Source organism: Mus pahari, chromosome 10, assembly GCF_900095145.1.
Source record: "Mus pahari chromosome 10, PAHARI_EIJ_v1.1, whole genome shotgun sequence".
Classification (NCBI taxonomy): domain Eukaryota; kingdom Metazoa; phylum Chordata; class Mammalia; order Rodentia; family Muridae; genus Mus; species Mus pahari.
Window position 1 is genome coordinate 35,091,591 of NC_034599.1, and position 22,913 is coordinate 35,114,503.

Genomic DNA, 22,913 nt, shown 5'->3' on the forward strand with positions numbered 1-22,913 from the left:
AAAAGAAATTCTTCCTGTCACATAATAATCAAAAAACCAAATTCACAAAAAAAAAAAGAAAAAATATTAAAAGTAGTAAGAGAGAACGGTCAAGTAACATATAAAGGAAGACCTATCAGAATTACACCAGACTTCTCGCCAGAGACTATTAAGGCTAGAAAATCCTGGGAAAATGTTATACAGACTCTAAGAAAACACAAATACCAATCCATCAAAATTCTTAATTACCATAGATGGAGAAACCAAAATATTACTTGACAAAACCAAATTTACACAATATCTTTCCACAGATTCAGCTTTACAAAAGATAATAGATGGAAAATGCCAACACAAGGATGGAAACTACACCCTAGAATTGCAAGAAAGTAATCTTCTTTCAGCAAACCTAAAAGAAGTTAGCCACACAAATATATCTCAGTGTAGTTATGTATGTGCTTGATGTTGCACAACATCAACTTTCTAGTTCATGGAACTTGATTTATTTGTTATCTTCTCTAAATATATAGAAAACTAGACCAAAATATATAAATGTATTTTTAAAAATATTATACAAGACATTATATGTAAAGAGCCCATGACATATTCTTTATAACTAAAATTACAAAAACCCTCAACAAAAATGTATGAAGTAGAATCCAATACACATGAGAAATGTCTTCCATGGTGAGACTTTCAAGTGAGACTGATTTCTAGGATATAAATTGGCTTTCTTTTTTTCATTATCAAAAAAGTCTTTAATAAAACATCTTCAATTGCCATATTCTGTGGATCTCTGGGGTTTTTTAAGACCATCTATCAATCTATAGTATATCTGAATTATCAAACATTGTTTGTTCTTAACTATTTACTAACTGTTCAAACCAGGAAGCATATTTTTGACAAGCTAGTCTAGTGTCTCACATGGCCATGAGTTTGACTATTAATTTGCATTTCTTGCTCATCCTTAACAGTTTGCATTTGCAGGTTTCAAATGGACTAGAACTTCATATTACGTTACTAAGAATCATCTAGGTATAATATCTCAAATAATATATATATATATATATATATATATATATATNTGTGTGTGTGTGTGTGTGTGTGTGTATGTATGTGTATGTGTATATGTATGTGTATTATGTTAATGACCTTAATTTTTGTATCAATACACAGAGACCTAAACCAATGTAACAAAATATAACCTTAACTTCTATACAATTTCAAAAGATCTCTACTAATACAATATTATTACCTACTAAATGTTCTTTGGTTTAAGAGTACATTCAATAATCTACTTCTTTTTCCAATTATTCCTAAAAGATTTTTTTCCTTTCTTTTAATTTAATTTTATATGTAATTTATTTTTTACACTCCCTATTCCATTCACCTCCCCTCCCATCCCAACCTCAACCATTCCACATCCCATACCTCTACCCCACCATGTCCCATCTCCCCATGAATGCCCCCACCCTCCACCCTATCTGACCTCTAAACTCCCTGGGGCCTCCAGTCTCTTGTGTGATAGATGCAGTATCTCTGAATGAACACAAACCCAGAAGTCCTCTACTGTATGTGTGTTGGGGGTCTCATGTCAGCTGGTGTATGCTGTCTGTTTGGTGGTTCAGTGTTTGAAAGATCTCCAGGGTCAAAATTAATTAAGACTGCTGATCCTCCTACAGAATCACCCTTCTCCTCAGATTCTTTCAGCCTTCCCTAATTCAACAACAGGGGTCAGCTGCTACTGTCCATTGGTTGGGTGCAAATAACTGCATCTGACTCTTTCAGCTGCTTGTTGGGTCTTTCAGAGGGCAGACTTGCTAGGTCCCTTTTTGTGAGCGCTCCATAGCCTCAGTAATAGTGTCAGACCTTGGGACATCCCCTTGACCTGGAACCCACTTTGGGCCTGTCACTGGACCTTCTTTTCCTCAGGCTCCTCTCCATTTCCATCCCTGTAATTCTTTCAAACAGAAACAATTATAGGTCAGAGGTGTGGCTGTGGAATGGCAACCCCATCCCTCACTTGATGTGCTGTCTTCCTCCTGGAGGTGGGCTCCCTAAGTTCTCTCTCCCTACTGTCAGGCATTTCATCAAAGGTCCCTCCCTGTGAGTCCTGGCAGTCTCTCAAATCCCAGGTCTCTGGTACACTCTGGGGTGCAGATGTCCCCCAAACTCCTATTTCCTGAGGTTTCCTGTTTACATTTTTTCTGCAGGTCCTCTGGGATTCAGTCCTTTTCCCTCACCCAATACCAGATCAGGTTCCCCTCTCCCAAGTCTCTCCTCCCCTCCCCACTTGTGATTGCTTTCTTCTCTCTCCCAAGTGGGACTGAGGTATCCTCACTTGGGCACTTCAGCTTGTTCAGCCTTTTGAATTCTGTGAACTGTATCTTGTGTATTCTGTATGGTTTTTGGTTTTGGATTTGGGGGGTTTTTTTGTTTTGTTTTGTTTTGTTTTGTTTTGTTTATTGGCAAATATCCACTTATTAGTGAGTACATACCATACATGTCCTTTTGGGTCTGAGTTACCTTACTCAGGATGGTATTTTCTAGTTTCATCCAATTGTCTGCAAAAGTCAGGATGTCCTCATTCTAAATAGCTGAGTAGTTTTCGATTGTGTAAAGGAACTGCATTTTCTTTATTCATTCTTCTGTAGTGGGACATCTAGGTTATTTCTAGCTTCTGCCTATCACAAACAAGGCCACAGTGAAGACAGTGGAACCCATGTCGCTGTGGCATGGTGGGGCATCTCTTGGGTATATTCTCAAGAGTGGTACAGCTGAGGCTTCAGGTAGATCGATTTCCAATTTTCTGGGGAACCTCCAGATTGATTTCCAGAGTGGTTGTGTTGGTTTGCAATCTGACCAACAATGGAGGAGTGTTCCTCTGTCTCCACATCCTCTCTAACATGTGTTGTCACCTGAGGTTTTGATCCTAGTCATCCTAACAGGTGTAAGGTGGAATCTCAGGGTCATTTCGATTTGCATTTCACTGATCACTAAGGACTTTGAACATTGCTCTAGGTGCTTCTAAGCCATTCGAGATTCCTCAGCTGTGAATTCTCCATTTAGTTCTATACCCCATTTTTTGATTGGGTTATTTGGTTTTTTGGTGATTAACTTCTTGAGTTCTTTATATATTTTGGATAATAGTCCTCTATCGGATGTGGGGTTAGTGAAGTTTTTCCCAATCTGTAGGTTGCCGATTTGTCTTATTGACTATGTCCTTTGACTTACAAAAACTTTCCAGTTACATGAGCTCCCATTTATCAATTCTTGATCTTAGAGCATGAGCCATTGGATTTCTGTTTAGGACATTTCTCCCTGTGCCAATGACTTCAAGGCTCTTTACCATCTTCTCTTCTATTAGATTCAGAGTACCTGCTTTTATGTTGAGGTCCTTGATCTACTTGGACTTGAGCTTTGTACAAGGTGACAAATATGGTCTATTTTCATTCTTCTATGTACAGACAGCCAGTTAGACTAGCACCATTTATTGAAAATGCTTTCTTTTTTTCCCATTGTATATTTTTGGTGCCTTTATCAAAAATCAAGTGACGGTAAGTGTGCAGTTTTATTTCTGGGTCTTCAATTCTATTCCATGTCTGACTCTGTACCAATATCATGCAGGTTTTTTATCACTATTGCTCTATAGTAAAGCTTGAGGTCAGGAATGGTGATTCCCCCAGATGTTCTCTTATTGTTAAAAATTGTTTTCAGCTGGGTGGTGGTGGTGCACGCCTTTAATCCCAGCACTTGGGAGGCAGAGGCAGGTTGATTACTGAGTTTGAGGCCAGCCTGGTCTACAAAGTGAGTTCCAGGACAGCCAGACTACACAGAGAAAACCTGTCTCAGAAAAAAAGAAAGAAAGAAAGAAAGAAAGAAAGAAAGAAAGAAAGAAAGAAAGAAAAACAAAAAAAGAAAAAAGAATTGTTTTTGCTATTCTGGGTTTTTCGCCTTTCCAGATGAATTTGAGAATTGCTCTTTCCATCTCTTTGAAGAATTGTGCTGGGATTTGATGAGGATTGCACTGAATCTATAGATTGCCTTTGGTAGGATGGTCATTTTTACTATGTTAATTCTGCCAGTCCATGAGCATGGGAGATCTCTCCATTTTCTGAGATCGTCTTCAATTTCTTTCTTGAGAGACTTGAAGTTATTGTCATACAGGTCTTTCACTTGTTTGGTTAGTTATCCCAAGATATTTTATGCTATTTGTGGCTATTGTGAAGGGAATTGTTTCCCTAATTTCTTTCTCAGCCTGTTTATCCTTTGTATAAAGGAAGGCTACTGATTTATTTGAGTTGATTTTGTATCTGGCCACTTTGCTGAAGGTGTTTATCAGCTGGAGAATTTCTCTGGTAGAATTTTTGGGGTCTTCTATGTATACTAACATATCATCTACAAATAGTGATACATTTATCTCTTCTTTACCAATTTGTATCCCCTTAATCTCTTTTTGATGTCTTATTGTTCTAACTATATTGAATAGATATTGGGAGAGTGGGCATCCTTGTCTTGTCCCCAATTTCAGTGGGATTGCTTCAAGTATGACTCCATTTAATTTGATAGTAGCTGTTGGTTTGAAGTAAATTGCTTTTATTGTGTTTAGGTATGGGCCTTGAATTCCTGATCTCTCCAATACTTTTAACAAGAAGGGGTGTTATATTTTGTCAAATGCTTTTTGTGTATCTAAGGAGCTTATCGTGTGATTTTTTTTTCCTTTGAGTTTGTTTATATAGTGGATTATGTTAATGGATTTTCATATATTAAACCAACCTTGCATCCCTGGGATAAAGCCTGCTTGATTGTGGTGAATGATGTTTTGTGTGTGTGTGTTCTTGGATTTGGTCTGCAAGAATTTTATTGAGCATTTTCGCATTGATATTCATAAGGGAAATTAGTCTGAAGTTCTCTTTCTTTGTTGGGTCTTTGTGTGGTTTAGGTATCACAGTAACTGTGGCTTCATAGAATGAGTTACGTAGCATTCCTTCTGTTTCTATTCTATGGAATAGTTTGAGGAAAATTGGTATCAGGTCTTCTTTGAAAGTCTAGTAGAATTCTGCACTAAATAATCTGGCCCTGGCTTTTTTTGGTTGAGAGGTTTTATGACTTCTATTTCCTTGTGTGATACGGGCATATTTTAATAGTTTACCTGCTCTTGATTTAACTTTGTTACGTGGCATTTGTCTAGAAAGCCATCCATTTCATCTAGATTTTCTAGTTTTGGTGAGTATAGTCTTTTATAGTGGAATCTGATGATTTCTTGAATTTCCTCTGTTTCTGTTGTTATGTCTCCCTTTTTGTTTCTGATTTTATTAATTTGGATACTGCCTCTTGGCCCTTTAGTTAGTTTGTCTGGGGGGTTATCTATCTTGTTGATTCTTCCCAATAACCAGCTTTTGGTTTTGCTAATTCTTTGTATTGGTTTTTTGTTTCTATTTGGTTAATTTCGGCCCTGAGTTTGACTATTTCCTGCCTTCTACTCCTCTTAGGTGAGTTTCCTTCTTTTTGTTCCATGGTTCTCAGGTGTGCTGGTAAGTGTAATATCTCTCCATTTACTTTACCAGGGCTCTTAGTACTATGAACTTTCCTCTTAACACTGCTTTCATTGTGTCCCATAGATTTGGGTATTATACGTCAATGTTTTTATTAAATTCCAGGAAGTCTTTAATTTCTTTCTTTATTCCTTTCTTGACCAAGTTATCACTGAGTAAATAGTTGCTCAGTTTCAATGTGTATGTGGGCTTTCTGTAGTTTTTGCTGTTATTGAAGACCAGCCTTAGGCCATGGTGGTCTGATAGGATACATGGCATTATTTCAATCTTCTTATATCTGTTGAGGGTTGTTTTGTGACAAATGATATGGTAGATTTTGGAGAAGGTACCTTGAGGTGCTGAGAAGAAGGTGTACTCTTTTGTTTTAGGGTAAAATATTCTGTAGATATCTTTTAAATCCATTTGGTTCATAACCTCTCTTAGTTTCACTGTGTCTCTGTTTAGTTTCTGTTTAAATGACCTGTCCATTGGTAAGAGTGGGCTGTTGAAATGTCATACTATTATTGTGTGGGGTTCAATGTGTGTTTTGAACTTTAGTAAAGTTTCTTTTATGAATTTGGGTGCTCTTGCATTTGGGGCACAGAGGTTCAGAATTGAGACTTTCTCTTGGTGGATTTTCCCCTTGATAAATATGAAGTGTTCTCCTTCATCACACTTGATAACTTTTGTTTGTAAGTCTATTTTATTGGATATTAGGATAGCAATACCTGCTTGCTTCCTTGGACCATTTTCTTGGAAGGCCTTTTTCAATCCTTTTACTCTGAGATACTGTCTGTCTTTGTTGTTGAGGTGTGTTTCTTGTATGTAGCAAAATGCTGGATCTTGTTTACATATCCAGTCTGTGAGTTTATGTCTTTTTTGGTGAGTTAAGTCCATTAATATTGAGAGATATTAAAGAGAGATGACTGTTGGTTCCTGACATGTATGTTTTTGTAAGTGGTTTTATGTGCTGTGGCTCTCTGTTTTTTACTTTCCTAGGTTGTGAGAGGCTTAATATCTTGTCCTTTTTTTGGTACAGATACCATCTTTGTGTTGGATTTTTCCCTCCAGGATCCTTTGTAAGGCTGGGTTGGTAGATAGATACTGTTTGAATTTGGTTTTGTACTAGAATATTTTGTTTTTTCCATCTATGTTGATTTAGAGTTTTACTGGGTATAGTAGCCTGGGATGGCATGTGCATTCTCTTAGAGTCTGCATGACCTCTGACCAGGCTCTTCTGGCTTTCATAGNNTCTGTTGAGAAGTCTGATGTAATTCTGATAGGTCTACCTTTGTATGTTACTTGGCCTCTTTCCCTTGCAGCTTTTAATATTCTTTCTTTGCTCTGTGTATTTAGTGTTTTGATAATTATGTGATGAGAAGATTTTCTTTTCTGGTCCCATTCATTTGGTGTTCTATAGACTTCTTGTACCTTTATGTCCATCTCTTTCTTTAGGTTGTGGAAGTTTTCTTCTATGATTTTGTTGAAGACATTTCCAGGTCCTTTGAGCTGGGAATCTTCATTCTCCTCTAGACCAATCATTCTTAGATTTGGTCTTTTCATTGTGTCCTGAATTTTCTGGATGCTTTAAGTTAGGAGTTTTTATGTTTTGAATTTTCTTTGACAGTTGTGTCAATCTCTTCTACCTAAGATTCTCTCTTCTATCTCTTGTATTCTGTTGGTAATACTTATATCTGTAATTCCTGACCACCTTCCTAGGTTTTCCATTTCCAGGTTTGCCTCCATTTGTATTTTCTTTATTATTTCTGATTCCATTTGTATGTCTTGGATCACTTTATTCAATTCCTTCACCTGATTACCTGTGTTTTCCTGTATTTCTTTCAGTGAGTTATTAATATTCTCCTTAAAGGATTCTATTATCTTCGTGAGATAGGATTTTAGGACAGATTCCTGATTTTCAGGTGTGTTGGTGTATTCAGGGCTTGCTGTGGTGGGAGATCTGGGTTCTGATGATGCTCACATATTTTGGTTTCTGTTGCTTATTGTCTTGCACTTGACTTTCACCATCTGGATATCCTTGGTGTTTGTTGATCTGGGTAACTGTATGGAGTCTGCCTCTTTTGTCCCTGGGTTGCTTCAGGTCTCCTGGTAGACTTGCTTCTCTGGCTGTATCAGACCACCTATGAGGCCTTCTAGCTGGGGGCTCTTCACAGGGGCAGAGAAACAGCGGATCTGTTGTGTTGGCTGCAGTAGACATCGTGAGAGGCCTTCAGACTATTGAGTCTTCAGTGGAGTGGTCAAGCTGCTGTCTAACTGCTCTGAGTACAGCTGATCCTCAACTGCTCTGAGTGCAGAGGGTCCTCAACTTCTCAACTGCTCTGAGTTCAGTGTGTCCAACTGCTCTGAGTGCAGCATGTCCTCTAGGATCTATCAGGATATGGAGTCTTCATGGAAGCAGACCAACTAAGAGTCAACTGCTCTAAGTGCCATGGATCCTCAACTGCTCTGAGTGCAACTGGTCCTCTAGGATGGATTGGGATATGGAGTCTCCACGGGCCCAGACCAATTATAGGTCTGCCCCAGCAACAAGGACCAGACAGAAGGGGATAAATTGGCTTGCAAAATTCAAGTATCATTACATTTTAGCTTAGATTTTTTTTTCAAGACAGGGTTTCTCTGTATAGCCCTGGCTGTCCTAGAACTCACTTTGTAGACCAGGCTGGCCTCGAACTCAGACATCCACCTGTCTCTGCCTCCCAAGTGATGGGATTAAAGGCTTGCACCACCACCACCCAGCTTGCTTAGAAAATTTAATAAGGAAATTATGTGACCATCTTGATATATGTCCAAAACCAATCTGAAAAAAATTATAAAATTATTCTCTGATGGAATATGTTGGCTAACTAAGGATAAATGGAATCATTCCCAATGTGTTAAAGAATAAAACAAGACCCAAAAGCAACCCACAAGCTAATGTCATATTTGCTGGTTACAACCGGGTTATTCTCTAGAATTAGCAATCAAGCTAACTACTCTCATCTTTTCTACTTAATGTTGAACAATTTCTCATAAGACAATTAGGTATGAAAAAAGTAAAAGATGGATTTTAAAGAGAAGTAAATTGGGCTTGTAGATAATGTGATCATCCATATAGAATGTCTGGGGAATATCTGAAAATGTTTCAATGATTAGTAATTAGTAATTATGTTAGTAAAGTTGCAGTATTTACATAGTTGATACAAATTCATTGTAACTGTTTATATTATCAGAGTAACAATCTAAAAAACACCAACACAGAAAATAATGATATAACTGGCCTATACCTGAAAACTGACATTAGACATCTTGAAAGAAATAAAATGTATATATTAGATTCATGAACGAGTCTTAATTGTGTCAGTATATTAGATCACTAATGATTAGTGTGTGGGTTAAATGAAATCCTAATCAAAACTCTAGTAGGCTTATTGTAAAAAAATATCAAACTAGTTCTAAAATTTCATATGGAAATCCAATTAATTTTGAACAGCAAAGTTTTTGAAAAAACAGTGTTTTGAGAGCAGTTCACTGGTGGGAGAGATCCTGTATAAGGTGCACAGCAGAAGTGCATGGAACCCAGTCCTCTGTGTTGTTAGTTACCATTAATAGTTACCAAGAACATGGAATGGGCTTCTTGTACATTTTGCCAACAATACAGACAAATCAAAGACTACCAGCAGAACCCTTGATGATATTTGATGATATTTGAAGTCCTGGCTTATTTATTACATAAATATTACTGGACTTTAGTAAATCATACCCCTTCACAATCAATAATTCTTAACACAATGCAGCAAACATCACTGTTGGTTTCTTCTCGTTGGGGAAATGTTCTGTTTCTGCATTCACATGAAGGATCTTACTAATCTCTGAACAACAAAGAGATGGGTAGCAATAAATGCAGATGGACGAAAAGGAACAGCTTTGATGGCTGTTAAATTTTGAGGAAAAAAAACATAAATATATATATATATATATATATATATATATATATATATATATATATAATCTCACACCTGCATGACCTAAAAGAACCAAAAGGAATGGGCAGCAGTCATAAGTGTATGAAAAGAGAGAGAGGGTGGGAGTTTAAAATTTAAAGTTTTTTTTTAATTTAAAGTTTAAATTTTAATAATAATATACAGTTTGAACAATATTATATAGGAGCTAAATTGAAAGTCATGATTAATTTACCATTTCAATAAAGTGTTGCAGTGGGTTTCTAGTCCAGAAAACAATAAATGTATCTCAAAGACAAAAGAGTGGGGAAAGTAAGGAAGTCAGAGGGTATGAGTGCAGAGTAGAGTCTCTGAACTGCAGGAAGTAAGAGGGCTTTGTAGGTGGGGATTTGTGTACTCACTTAGATGGAAATGCCATTGCCAGCACTGATGTCAAGGAACAACACTAATGTTTGGGAACAAGTAAACCTGATTTGTTGAACCAAAACTTCTATCACAAAATGTACTAACAGAAATAATCCCTTGGGCTTCTTGATAAAGGAAACAAGTTCCTTGTTTCATGAGAGAGGGAGGGAGGGAAAAAGGGAGGGAGGGAGGGAGGGAAGGAGGAAGGAAGGAAGGAAGGAAGGAAGGAAGGAAGGAAGGAAGGAAGCAAGGAAGGAAGGAGGGAAGGAAGGAAGGAAGGAAGGAAGGAAGGAAGGAAGGAAGGAAGGAAGGAAGGAAGGAAGGACAGGATATAACAAAGAAAAGAAAATAATAGTAAAAAGAAAAGTTTGACTTCCTTCCCTCCTGCAGAAGAGGAAGGAACAATGAGAATATGAGCTTCAGTATAAAGCTGTCATTCCGCAACCTTCAAGCATACTACTGGGTTCCGCAGCCAGTAACCGTCTCCACACATTTTGCCTTGCGTCTTATCTCGTGCTATCAGGAAGTGATTGTGTTAGGGTCCAGATGTATACACTGCCACAATTGCATCAGTAATTCAAGATTGTTCTCTGGAAAGATATTGGCCCACTGTTTCCTGCAGTTTCCATAAGCATTGTTGACCACACCCACACAGCTATCAACATCGTCAACAATAACAACAGTAACAACTCTATCAATATCCAGTTCTACTCAATTCTGTCCCAAGCTTTTTACCACTGCAAGGGGTCAGGCAGCCCCTGGAGGATGTAACCAGTTTCTTGCGGTTCAATAGCACCCTCTCCTGTTCACAGCTTGTTTATTTACATTAATGAGGAAACCAAACTGTACAGCGAGATTTGATAGCCAAGAATGGAAGTCATTTTCCCCCTCAACAAAACCAAAAATTAGGAAACCTCAAGACACTTTTTCTTTTACAGTTCCTGAGCAGATCCTTATAAATCACTCATGGGTACCGGAAAGATGACTGAGTTATGAAAAATCCCTGCCTCTTCAGAGGATACTTAGAGAGTTCCCAACTGTCTGCAACTCCAGCTCTAAGGAATCTGACTTCTACTGGTCTCCAGGGGTCCCATCCCCACAGGGCACGCGCGCATGTGAGCATGCGCATGCGTGCGTACACACACACACACACACACACACACACACACACTTAATCTTAATTATATGTGTCAGTGTTTTTGATTAGAACATGTATGTATGGCTGTGCATCACATCCTTAATGTGCCCATAGACTCAAAAAAAAGGGCATCTGACTCAGCTGTTTCTTGGGTCTTTCAGAGGGCAGTCATGAGAGGTTCCTTTTTGTGAGCACTCCATAGCAGTCCTTGGGGCCTCCCCTTGAGCTAGATCCCACTTTGGACCTGTCACTGGACCTTCTTTTCCTCAGGCTCCTCTCTACTTCCATCCCTGTAATTCTTTTAGACAGGAACAATTATGGGTCAGAGTTTAAACTGTGGGATGGCAACCCCATCCCTCCCTTTATGCCCTGTCTTTCTGCTGGAGGTGGGCTCTACAAATTCCCTCTCCCCGCTGTAGGGTACTTCATCTAGAGTCCCTCCCTTTGAGTTCCGAGAGTCTGTCACCTCCAAGGTCTCTGGTACATTCTGGAGGGTCCCCCCAACTTCCTATCTCCTGGGGTTGCTGGTTTCCATTCTTTCTGCTGGCCCTCCAGGCTTTGATCCTTTTTCCCCACCCAATACCACAAGTTCCCCTCTTCCCCCTACTTCCCATTCCCTCCAAGGTCCCTCCCTCCCTCCTTCTTTAAATAACAATTTAACATCCTGAACTGAGAGTCTAGACAAAAATTATATAAAGTGACTATTGTCCTTATTTAAAACTTTTCCATTCTTGTAATAAGAAGCAAAGATCTTAACAACTGAACAATAAAAAATGAGAAAAACTCAAAGCAACTAGTGAATAAGATTTTAATGTACTATGACAAAGGAAAAAACATGCTGTAAGAAGTGATATATAGCATAGCAAATATATTACATATGTATATATTACATAAAATATATAATATATAGTTGTATATGTTATATATACTGTATTGTGTGTATAATGATATATTATAAATTTATTTATATTATATGTAGTGTTATTATCATTTCTAATGTGCCATTTCATTCATTTCACAAGTATGATTTTACTCACTTGCCACTGCCAACTTGGATGAGTTAGGGTCTAAGTGCTGTAGGGTCCAAGACTGGCTCTGTAGAGGCCAGAAGTGATGCTGTGAAGCTCATTTCGTAGGATCCTTTCTAACTTAGTATTGCAGTTGACATCTAACTCTGCATTGACAACATAAACCCTACATGTTTATTCTATCTGTCTTGGGTTTTCACAGCCTACATAGACTCACATCTGTCTTCTATCATGTTCTCTCTCTGTCATGAGCATTATGTCTATAACCATTAAACTACCAATAAACATCTGACTACCCAATGGCTGCCCTGTGAACTAAATTTCATCTTAGCATACTTATAAACTGTTGAATAAAAAAAACTACAAATTACACAGTATACTAAGTAATAATTTGAAAAGAGTCACAGTTTTTAGGAGAGTTGGTAGCAAATGTTATCTGCAAATGAAAGAGACTGAAACAATCCAAATGATGTGATTTTTCACAAAGAATGCTTTATTTATTTTTTTGTTTACTTCTGCCCCACCCCAGCCCCAGATAAAGTCTCATGTGACATAGGCTGGCTTCAAACTATGTAGACAAGGATGAATGGAATGGCTTATATTCTTACCTATACTACCTGTGTTTTGAAATTGCCAGCATGTGATATCATGCCTGGTAAAGATGAGTATAACTTAAAAAATCAAGAAATTCATTTTAAAAATGTGTTACCCTACCAATCAATCCTAAACAGAAAGATTTCCAATAGGGAAACATTTATATAAATAAATCTGTGACTACACAGTAAAAATGAAGTCACATTTTTGGACATCCCTTCATAATATGGAGCCTCGTTTCTCTCCACTTGAGAAGGAATTATAGAGTGTCTGTATTTGATCCTGAAGACAAGGTAACAGAGACTTCTGCTTAGACTGTCCTTGGCACTTTCTGTGGGACAGGCAGCTTCCAGGATGTGAATGTGAGTACAGGAGGTAGGTAAATGGAAATGCCCATGTAGTAAGGGGAGGGTGGAGGCCTCCTGACAATAGGCCTGCGCTGAGCCCATATACAGTTACCAAACCCAGACACTAGCGGGGATGCCAACAAATGCTTGCTGACAGGAACCAGATACAGCTATCTCTTGAGAGGCTCTGCCATCAATGGGAAGAGAGGCCCTTGGTCCTGTGAAGGCTCATTGCCCCAGTGTAGAGGAATGTCAGGACAGTTGAAGCAGGAGTGGGTGGATTGGTGAGCAGGGTGAGGGGTGTTGGGATAGGGGGTTTTCAAAGGGGAAACCAGGAAAGGGGCTAACTCAAATGTAAATAAAGAAAATATATATTAAAAGAAAAAAGAACGAAAGTTCCATCAGAAGCCTACCACCTAGTTGTTAAATGTGACAGCAGTATTCTATTAGATCCTGGGCCAAGAACCACATCTAAGCCATCCCCAATGCTCCTGATCACCTCTGACAATCTAAAATAATGAGATATGTTATAAACTGCCAACTTCTATAGTAAATTGTTGGAGTAAATATGCATCAAAAACCACACCATAGATAAAGTACAGAACCCAAGACCTTCCAAATGATGGGCATTAAGTTAGTCACAACAGGCAATGTAGTAATGTAAGCAAGGTGGGTTACACTTGCTTTAGACATATAATGAAGAGTAAGATGTTGTTTTTCTAAATAACTTCCTGTTTCATCTTTATGAGTCATTTAGTGAACATGCTATCTAGTTCCTCATTAAACCAGTCAGGTGGAGGTTGTAATTTAACACATCAATTTACATCAGATTGAACAAATGAATATTACTCCAGAATGGGAACAACCTGAAATTACTGTTGTCTTAAGATTGCCAGAATCCATAGACATTACTGAGAGTCCTGCTCAGCCCTGCTCCCCATGGTGTCACTACTGCATCAACAACCCTGTGCTTAGTTTTCTTGTCAGTAAGGAGAAACAGTGATGATTATACTAGATACTAAACAAAAGTAATGAGAACAATGAATGATACATAGAGAAAGATTAATAGAAAATCTCTACCCAAGTTGTCATTATGTGAAGTTGACAATCCTGCAGTTCTCCTAATGCAGCTGGGAAACATAAGGAATAATGAGAGTTGAGTTTTTGGTTGCAACAGTGACTATTTCCATATTCACACTTTTTCCTACTGTAAAATGAATGTACATAAAAGCTGTGTCTTAGAACACTATGATTGATTTAGTCAAAAATAAAAAACACTTCAAACACTGTCATGAACAAATTGTTATTCTGGTTTTTTGTTTTTGAAGATGGATCTCAATATAAAAGCTATAGTTTTAAAGTTAAGAAATATTAAACTCCAAATGATAAAGCAACCCCAATGCTCCACTATGTTCATAACAGCCTTATTTATAATAGCCAGAAGCAGGAAAGAATCCAGATGTCCTTCAACAGAGGAATGAATACCGAAAATGTGGTACATTTAAACAATGGAGTACTACTCAGTTATTAAAAACAATGACTTCATGAAATTCTTTGAATTAAAATGGATAGAATAAGAAAATATCATCCTGAGTGAGGTAACCCAGTCACAAAAGAACTCACATGGTATGTACTCACTGATAAGTGGATATTAGTCCAAATGGTCAGAAAACCCATGATAGAGTTTACAGATCATATGAAACTCAAGAAGAACGAAGACTAAAGTGTGGATGCTTCAGTCCTTCTTAGAAGTGGGGACAAAATACTCATGGGAGGTAGAAGGTGGGAAGGACTTGGGAGGAAGGCAGGAGTGGGGAGGGAGGCAGTATCAGGTATGAGAGAAGATGGGGATAATAAACAGAAGGTCAGGAAATTGAATAGAGGTGTGTAGCAATGGGGAATGGAGAACTGGGGGGACTTGCTTCAGCAAGTCCCAGATGCCAGGAAAGCAAGAGGCTCCCAGGACCTAATAGAGATTAGATTAGCTGAAATGCCCAACAAAGGGAAGGGAGAACCTGTAGAGACCATATCCAGAGGTTAGGTAAGGCCATGGGAAGGGGCCTCCTACTCATCTCCAAATTTTTAACCCAGACTGGCTCCTGTCTAAAGGAAATATGATGACAAATTATGGAGCAGAGACTGAAGCAAGGCCATCCAGAGTCTGCCTCAGCTGGGGATCCATCTCATATACAAACCAAACCCAGACACTATTACTGATACCAAGAAGTGCTTGCTGACAGAAGCCTTATATAGATGCCTCCCCTCCAGCTGCCAAGAACTAAACCATCAACCAGAAAACACATGAAGGTACCCATGGCTCCAGTCACACATGTAGCAAAGGATGAGCTTGTCTGAAATCAATAGGGGGAGAGGCCCTTGGTCCTGGGAAAGCTTAATGTCTCTGTGTAGGGGAATACCAGGCAGGAGTGGGAGGGTGGGTAAGTGAGAAACAGGGGAAGGGTAAGATAAGGGGTTTCTGGAGGGGAAATATGAAAAGGGGATAACACTTGAAATGTAAATATCCAATTTATAAAAAGAAGAAATTGCAACATCTTGCTTGGAATTTTGTACCTAGAACTTTCTGGAAAATCTTTTAACTTTTCTGTATAGAAAATAAAAACTGAAGGAAAATTATATGCATGTCATTCCTTCCTTAATAACTAAATAAATGTTGCCCCTGCTAATATATTGAAAATTCTGGCTCAAAAGCACTTTCTGAATTTACAGTCTCTGTTCTGCTATTTTAAAACATAGCTCAATGGTCACTTTTTCTCTTGGTAAAGAACCAGGTACAAAGCACAGTTTTTCTGTATGCAAAGGCAAGAAGAGAAGAGAGAGAGAGAGAGAGAGAGAGAGAGAGAGAGAGAGAGAGAGAGAGAGAGAGAGAGAGAGAGAGAGAAACATATAATGTGTAGGCTCCATGAAGTAGAAACAGGCAGTTTCATGATAACCTACTGAAATGGTTCAACAGGCACAGAGTACATAAAACAGAAAAGTTACATCACTTTAGCAAACTAAAAATGGAGAAACTTAAGGCACAACCTAGAAAGCATTGCCAAAGATATAAATCTGAAACTCAGTCCACCCACACAAATTCAATGACATAACTGTTAAGACTCTTCTGAAAGAAGACAGATATACACAGTGGGCCTGAAACAGCTACAAAAATCCTCAGATAAGAATTTCTACTATTCCTTATACCCTAAAGGCTGGGCCCCTTGAGATAGCACTTTCTTCAGGGCTAATTTCACATCCTTGTTCCTCAGAGTATAAATCAGAGGGTTCAAAGAGGGGGTGATGACATTGTTAAACACCTGAACAACAGAATCCAGCCAGGGACTAGAAGCAGGTCTGAGATAAACAAGAATCACAGGGCCATAGACCAAGATGATAGATGTCAGGTGGGCACTGCAGGTCGAGAAGGCTCTGCGCCTGCCTTCCGAGGAACGGATTTTTAGGATGGAGATCACAATACGAGTATAAGAAGTGAGAATGAGAAGAAAACATGTGAGCGCAACGACGCCAACATTGGTAAAACTCACAGTTCTTGCTAGAGAGGTATCTGCACAAGCCAGGGACAGCACCACAGGAATGTCACAGAAGAAACTGTTCACCTCATTCGGGCCACAGTAGGGTAACTTAAAAATAAGAAATGTGAGGATGCTCCCATGGACAAAGCCCCCAACCCAAGTGCCCACTGTGAGGCAGGTACATACCCTGTGGTTCATAATGACTGTGTATCTCATAGGGTGACAAATAGCCACAAAGCGGTCATAAGCCATCACTGTGTACAGAAAACATTCTGTGCCACCCAGAGTGTGATAGAAGAAGACTTGGGAGACACATCCCTGGTATGAGATGGTTCGGCCTCGACGTACTAGGTAGTCCATCATCTTAGGAGAATTCACAGAAGGGAAGAATATGTCAAACACTGCCAGGTTCCCCAGGAAGAAATACATGGGGGTGTGGAGGTTGGGAGAAGCCAGGATGGTGAGGAAGATGAGCAGGTTCCCCAGCAAGGCGAAGACATAGAAGATCAGGAAAAGGGCAAACAGCATGCTCTCTAGTCCTTCAGTGTTGGAAATTCCCAGCAGGATGAACTCTGTCACAGAGGTGTGGTTCCTCATGCTAATGGCACAGGCAACCCTGGAGAAGAGAAGCAAAGGCATCCATGAGTAACTGCTTCCTGACTAAGGGATTCCTATCTAAAACAATAGATGCAAACAAAATAAAGCCAATGAGGAAAAGAGGACCAGAGACGAATCTGCTCTTGGCATTCAGTTAGGTGATATGCCACATTCAGTCCCAATATCCTTGTGTGTTAAGTTATATAAAGACATACTTCATCTGTATATTTTCAAATTTCTTAAAGTAATCCACACTTGTCACCAGTTCTGTTTAGTCTCATCCAATCTGGCCTAACATCACATAAACCGTCATAATTCATGTAAACGAATAAGTTTAACAAACAGAAACAGGAAGAACTCTAATCACGCACCAGCAAGTTGAAAACACATAGAGATGATTTTCCTAATGTCTTTAGGGTAGAAGGATATATTTCTAATCCAAAATTGTAATTTGCATAAGATGGAATGGCATAGAAGCAACACACTGCATCTTCTCCTCTTGAATCCAAGCCATTGACTATACAGAATTTTGCTATTAACACAGCCTCGAATGTCTGACTTAATAATACTTTGAAGCTGCAGAGTAGTTATGTATATGATTTCTTTTGAGACAATGTCCCCAATGACTCCATCCCCAGATGAAAGAAACATGAAGAAACAGAGAAATTGTAGGCTTTCATCTCTTGCCTTATTTTGTTCCCATTCCCTTTTTTATAATTTTATAATCTGATATATTAATCACAATTCTTTTTTATATAAATTATGCACTGAACTATTATCTACAGCCATCCTACAGTCAATAGCACACTAGAATTCATCTACTTATACTTCTGTACCCATTCAATATTTTACACTTAAGAATGGCTATTACTGAGCCGGGCGTGGTGGCGCACGCCTTTAATCCCAGCACTCGGGAGGCAGAGGCAGGTGGATTTCTGAGTTCGAGGCCAGCCTGGTCTACAAAGTGAGTTCCAGGACAGCCTGGGCTATACAGAGAAACCCTGTCTCAAAAAAACGAAAAAAAAAAAAATGGCTATTACTAAATAGACTAAGAATAGCAGGTGCTGGCAGAGATATAAAAAAGAGAAACTTTATGCATTGCAGAAAACATTAATTATCACAACTGTTATAAAAAAGCAGGTCGGAAGGTTACCAAAAATTAAAGATAAGACTATCATATAATCTTGCAATCTACTCATGGGTGTGTATACAAAGCAATAGAAGTCCGTGTCAAAGATATATCTGCCTTCCTATGTCCATAGTGGAACTAGTAACAATAGAATGAATCAAGTAGGTGTTGTCACCTTTTGAAGACAACCAATAGCACTGGCAATAGCTGAATTGTTAAAGGTCTATGGGAACTCACTGGTCAATAATTCCAAAAGACATAACACACTCCTGACACTGAGTTTTTAATTTGTTAGCCTGTGGGGTCTAGTATGGGTATCAATGTCCTGTTACATGTTAACTCCAATTATCATTTTTTATGTATGTATGTGAAGATGTCCTATATATGTGGAATCTCTAATGATTACATTTCTTTTTTTAAAAAACAACTCTCTATTTAAGGAGAGATAATTACAAGTATTACAAAGAGCTTTACTAACATAATTTAAAATACTGTAAAACTAACCATTTTAAACATAGAAATGAGAATTAGGGAATACCTTAGCCTTATCATAGACTATGAGTTTGCTTAGGAGCCTTTACCTCAGTGAATATGGTTGAAGACCTGCTGTGGACCAGTCTCAGTCGGCCTCCTCAATCTACAGGAGAAATCAGGTGGGCAAGGAGTTGGCAACGAAAAGGGTGACAAACAGATACGGACACAAGGGAGTGTGCTGTATCTGAATGCAATTTGTCAAAGTGAGAATCAGTCTTATATATTACAGAAAACAAAGAAGTTAAGTGATACATTAAGACCATCAGGTACATTGAAGTTATCTGATGCAAAATTACTTTTACAACAAAACAGAAGAATGCATACTAAAAGCTAACAGGAACCAATTGGGATAAAATCAATGTTAACAACTGGGATCAAAAGCAGCCCCACCTAAGGTCAGCTTAATCTTAGAAGCCATGGACAAGAGCTTCATGACCTTGCCATAGTTCCAATTTTAGTCTATTTTATAGTTCACGTTCCCCCTAGGCCATTGTAAATATCTGTGTATGGGTGTGACTCAACTATCTATAGTTCTAAGTATTTACTCTAGTTCCTTCTTAGACCACAACCTTCCTTCTTCCTAGGTCATTGCAAATTCCTATGTAGGGCAGTAACTCAGCTATCCATGCCCAGGGTTGGCTCAAGGACTGCCTAGGACATTGGAACACTGGTGAAGACTTAATCTAACTTAGCTATACATCAAAATCAATCCTTAAAGGCACTTATAATAAAACAATATAGAGGGAAAGCACACAGATCGTTCACCAACTAAAGCAAGGACAGATCTGGAGCATTCATTATTACAGGATGCCACAGTTCCAGGAGGCTAAGTTTCTGTGAACTTTTCACCTCAGGACTGCTTTTGGGCCTGTCACGTGGGTCATTACTGGAGTGGATGTAGCAAAGGACCATCATGAAAGATTCCCAATATCAACATGGAGCCTCCACCTGAAAACACAAACAGCACACACACACACATACACACACACACACACACACACACACACACACACACACGCACACATGCACACATGCATACACACGGAAAGAAGAAAAATGTAGAACCCACAACACTGAACTTAAAGACAATGCATACTTATAAATCCAGGCAATCTAATTTGAAAAATATTTCCTTCACTCTGACAACCCTCCCTCCCATTTCCAATCCTTCACACCATGCACTTCAGTGAATCACCAATTCATTCTCGACTTCTACAAACTTGCATTTTCAGGGAATTATTTTATGTAGAATTATAAAAATGTGCTTCTTTGAGCTGACTTCTTTAACCTTGTCACTAAATACATAGAACCAGGATTTTGTTTTGCTCTTGGTAGTGGTCACTTGTGTTTCCTAGACATACACTAACACTGTAATTTCATTTCCAGGTCCCTAGAAGATCCTTGGTACAAACTTAGAATTGTTTGTTGATTTCAAAATTGTTATCAACATCTAGACAGCAATGAGTTACTTTGGCTTGTTGTATTATGTATTAAACACTTAAATGAGTGATTGTAGACAAGAATATGTGTGTCATTAATTATCCAGTTCTAGATAATTATCTCAATTTCTTCGCTCTTGGTCACTATAAGAAGCAAAATTGAGTGAAGAAAAATCAGCACAACACTAATACAATGTATAATCACCTCTCTTTTGGTTGCTCTTATTATAAATTATATTTTGAAATTGTCTCCTAAATAATTCTAAGAATTAATTCAGATCTAGTAATTACTAACCCTAACACACACACACATACACACACACACACACACAGAGAGAGAGAGAGAGAGAGAGAGAGAGAGAGAGGAGGGAGCCAATAGCAATTAGCCTGTATATCTGCTTTGTCTTTATAATTACCTAGAATTGGAGTTCTTGGCAAAACCTGAGCCATTAAATAATGTGACACGGGAGCTGGAAAATGTATCATTTGTTACAGTTTTTGTTTCTCAGTATCAAATCCTTCATGTGTTAAACCAGTTTCCTCTGTAATTTTTTTTTTTGTCAGCCAGCCAGAATGAAGTTGGCTCATGGCACATTGTTTATAAAGACTTATGCATAATTCATGTACATGCCCATACTTTACTCTATGTATGAATAAAATGTTGACTCCATTCCTAGGAAGCTTCTTTGAAGATATAAAGTTAAGGCAAGATTAAAATGAATTATTATATGCAAGTATTCACTTTCTGATCGACTTTCCTTCACCATGTTATTACACTTTCCACGAGGCAGCAAGCACAAGGCTGGCATGGGTCTGCACCATGTCCTCTTCATATATATTAGAGCTTTCAGGTTAGTGTGTTTTACGCAACTCCTGAGTGTGTGGATGAGTGGCTGATTCCTGTGCCTTCTCTTAGGCTCTTTTCCGTCTGTTGAGTTCTTTTTCCAATTTCCGTGTGATGGTTTTTGTTTTACCTTAGCATAATTTTTGTTTGATTCTTTTGTTATTGTCTCTTTGAAACTGTTTTTTTTTCCCTAATGAGAAACAGAAATGGAAGGGGAGGTGGGAGAAACTGGAAGGAGTTGAGGGAAGGCAAATAGTATTGTATTCAAGACAGGAAGAAATATCCCTATTCTCATGCATCTCTACCTGGAACAATAAAAATGTACTCTCAGTATAGGACCCTCTTACTTTTTATAGTTAACATTGTTCTCAAAGAATATCTTATCATGAATAAAATTTACCTACTTAAAGTGGAAAATTGAATATATTTAGGACATTTATAGTTTCCTGCAAATATTGCTCACACCCAGAACATTTACAAGATCATCAAGTCTCCTGACAACATTAACAGTTAGTTCTGACCCTTGCTCTCTTCCCAGATAGCACATGCCTGTCGAACACCATCACAGATATATCTCTTCTAGACATTCATGTATGTGAAATAGTGTAGTACCACTTCAACATAGCCTTTGAAATTAGCATAACATTGTCAAGACTCATCTACTATACAAATAAAACATTAAAGTAAGTTGTCTTCAACTGCTATATAATATTATGTTTTAAGACAATGCCAAGTTTCATGTATTTTGAGAGGATGATAAAACAACTGTCTTACTAGACAGGTGCCAGCACATGCCAAAGACAACACCACAGAATGTCAGAGAAGAAATGTGAGGATGCTCCTATATACAAAGCCACCCAGCCAAGTGCCCACTGTGAAGCAGGTACACACCCTGTGGCTCATGATGACCATATATCACACAGGGCATAGGCCATCACAGTATATAGAAAGCACTCAGTGTCCAATCCTCTCTCTCACTCGTGAGTTGGTAGAGACTCCCTACAAGACCAGAGACCATAGCAGCCACCAGAACTTCATATTGGCTGCCCTTCCTCACACCTCCTCCACCTTTCTGGTGCCTCCATACAATATCCCCAAACCTGTCTCCCCTCATTGTCTCCCTCTAACAGTCTCCAACTCAGGTGGAGATTCCCTGCTGCATAAAAGACCACATGGTCCACTAGAACTCAAGTCTCCATCTTAGGAAGAGATCCTATGCTCTACAGAAGATGATGCTGGTCACCAGAGTCCAGCCTTCAACTTGAGTGGAGTCCCCCTGCTCAACAGCAAACAACATGGGTCAGAAACCCAGGGAGGAAATAAAAATAAAAAACTAAATAACCCATCCAATAGAGAAAAAGAAAAAAACAAAAAACAGAAATCAGCACATAGACTTATAATCACCCAAACCCAGATGCCTAAACACCAGATAAGAACACAGTCAATGAGATCCAGGGTAATATAGCATAACACCAGTAGATCCCAGATATCCTACAAGAGCAATCCCTGAATAGTCTAACACAGCTGAAAAATACAAACAAGACCTTAAAGATAATAGAAATCTATTAAAGGGAAGTAAATAGATCCCTTATAGAAATCCATGGAAAAAAAACAAACAAAATAATTGAGGATATAAATAAATCCCATAAATAAAGCCAAGAAAAACAAACAATCAAAGGAAATGAGCATGATTAAAAAAAAGTGCAGCTCTGTAAGAGATGGTACAGGTCTGCCTCACTAGGAAGAGCATCATCTTGAGGGAAAATGTATCAAACACTTCCAAAATTTCCTGGGAAAAAATGCATGGGGGTGTGGAGGTTGGGAGAAGCCAGGATGGTGAGGAAGATGAGCAGGTTCCC

The 22,913-nt window shown here is 38.5% G+C and overlaps 1 protein-coding gene across 1 annotated transcript; it reads right to left on the bottom strand.

Moving 5' to 3' along the window:
- Positions 1-16,169: 16,169 nt before the first annotated feature.
- LOC110327843 (putative olfactory receptor 10D4) lies at positions 16,170-17,150 on the bottom strand. Its single transcript, XM_021207083.1, has one exon. The coding sequence runs from the start codon at positions 17,148-17,150 to the stop codon at positions 16,170-16,172; it is 981 nt and encodes a 326-aa protein (XP_021062742.1).
- Positions 17,151-22,913: the final 5,763 nt, after the last annotated feature.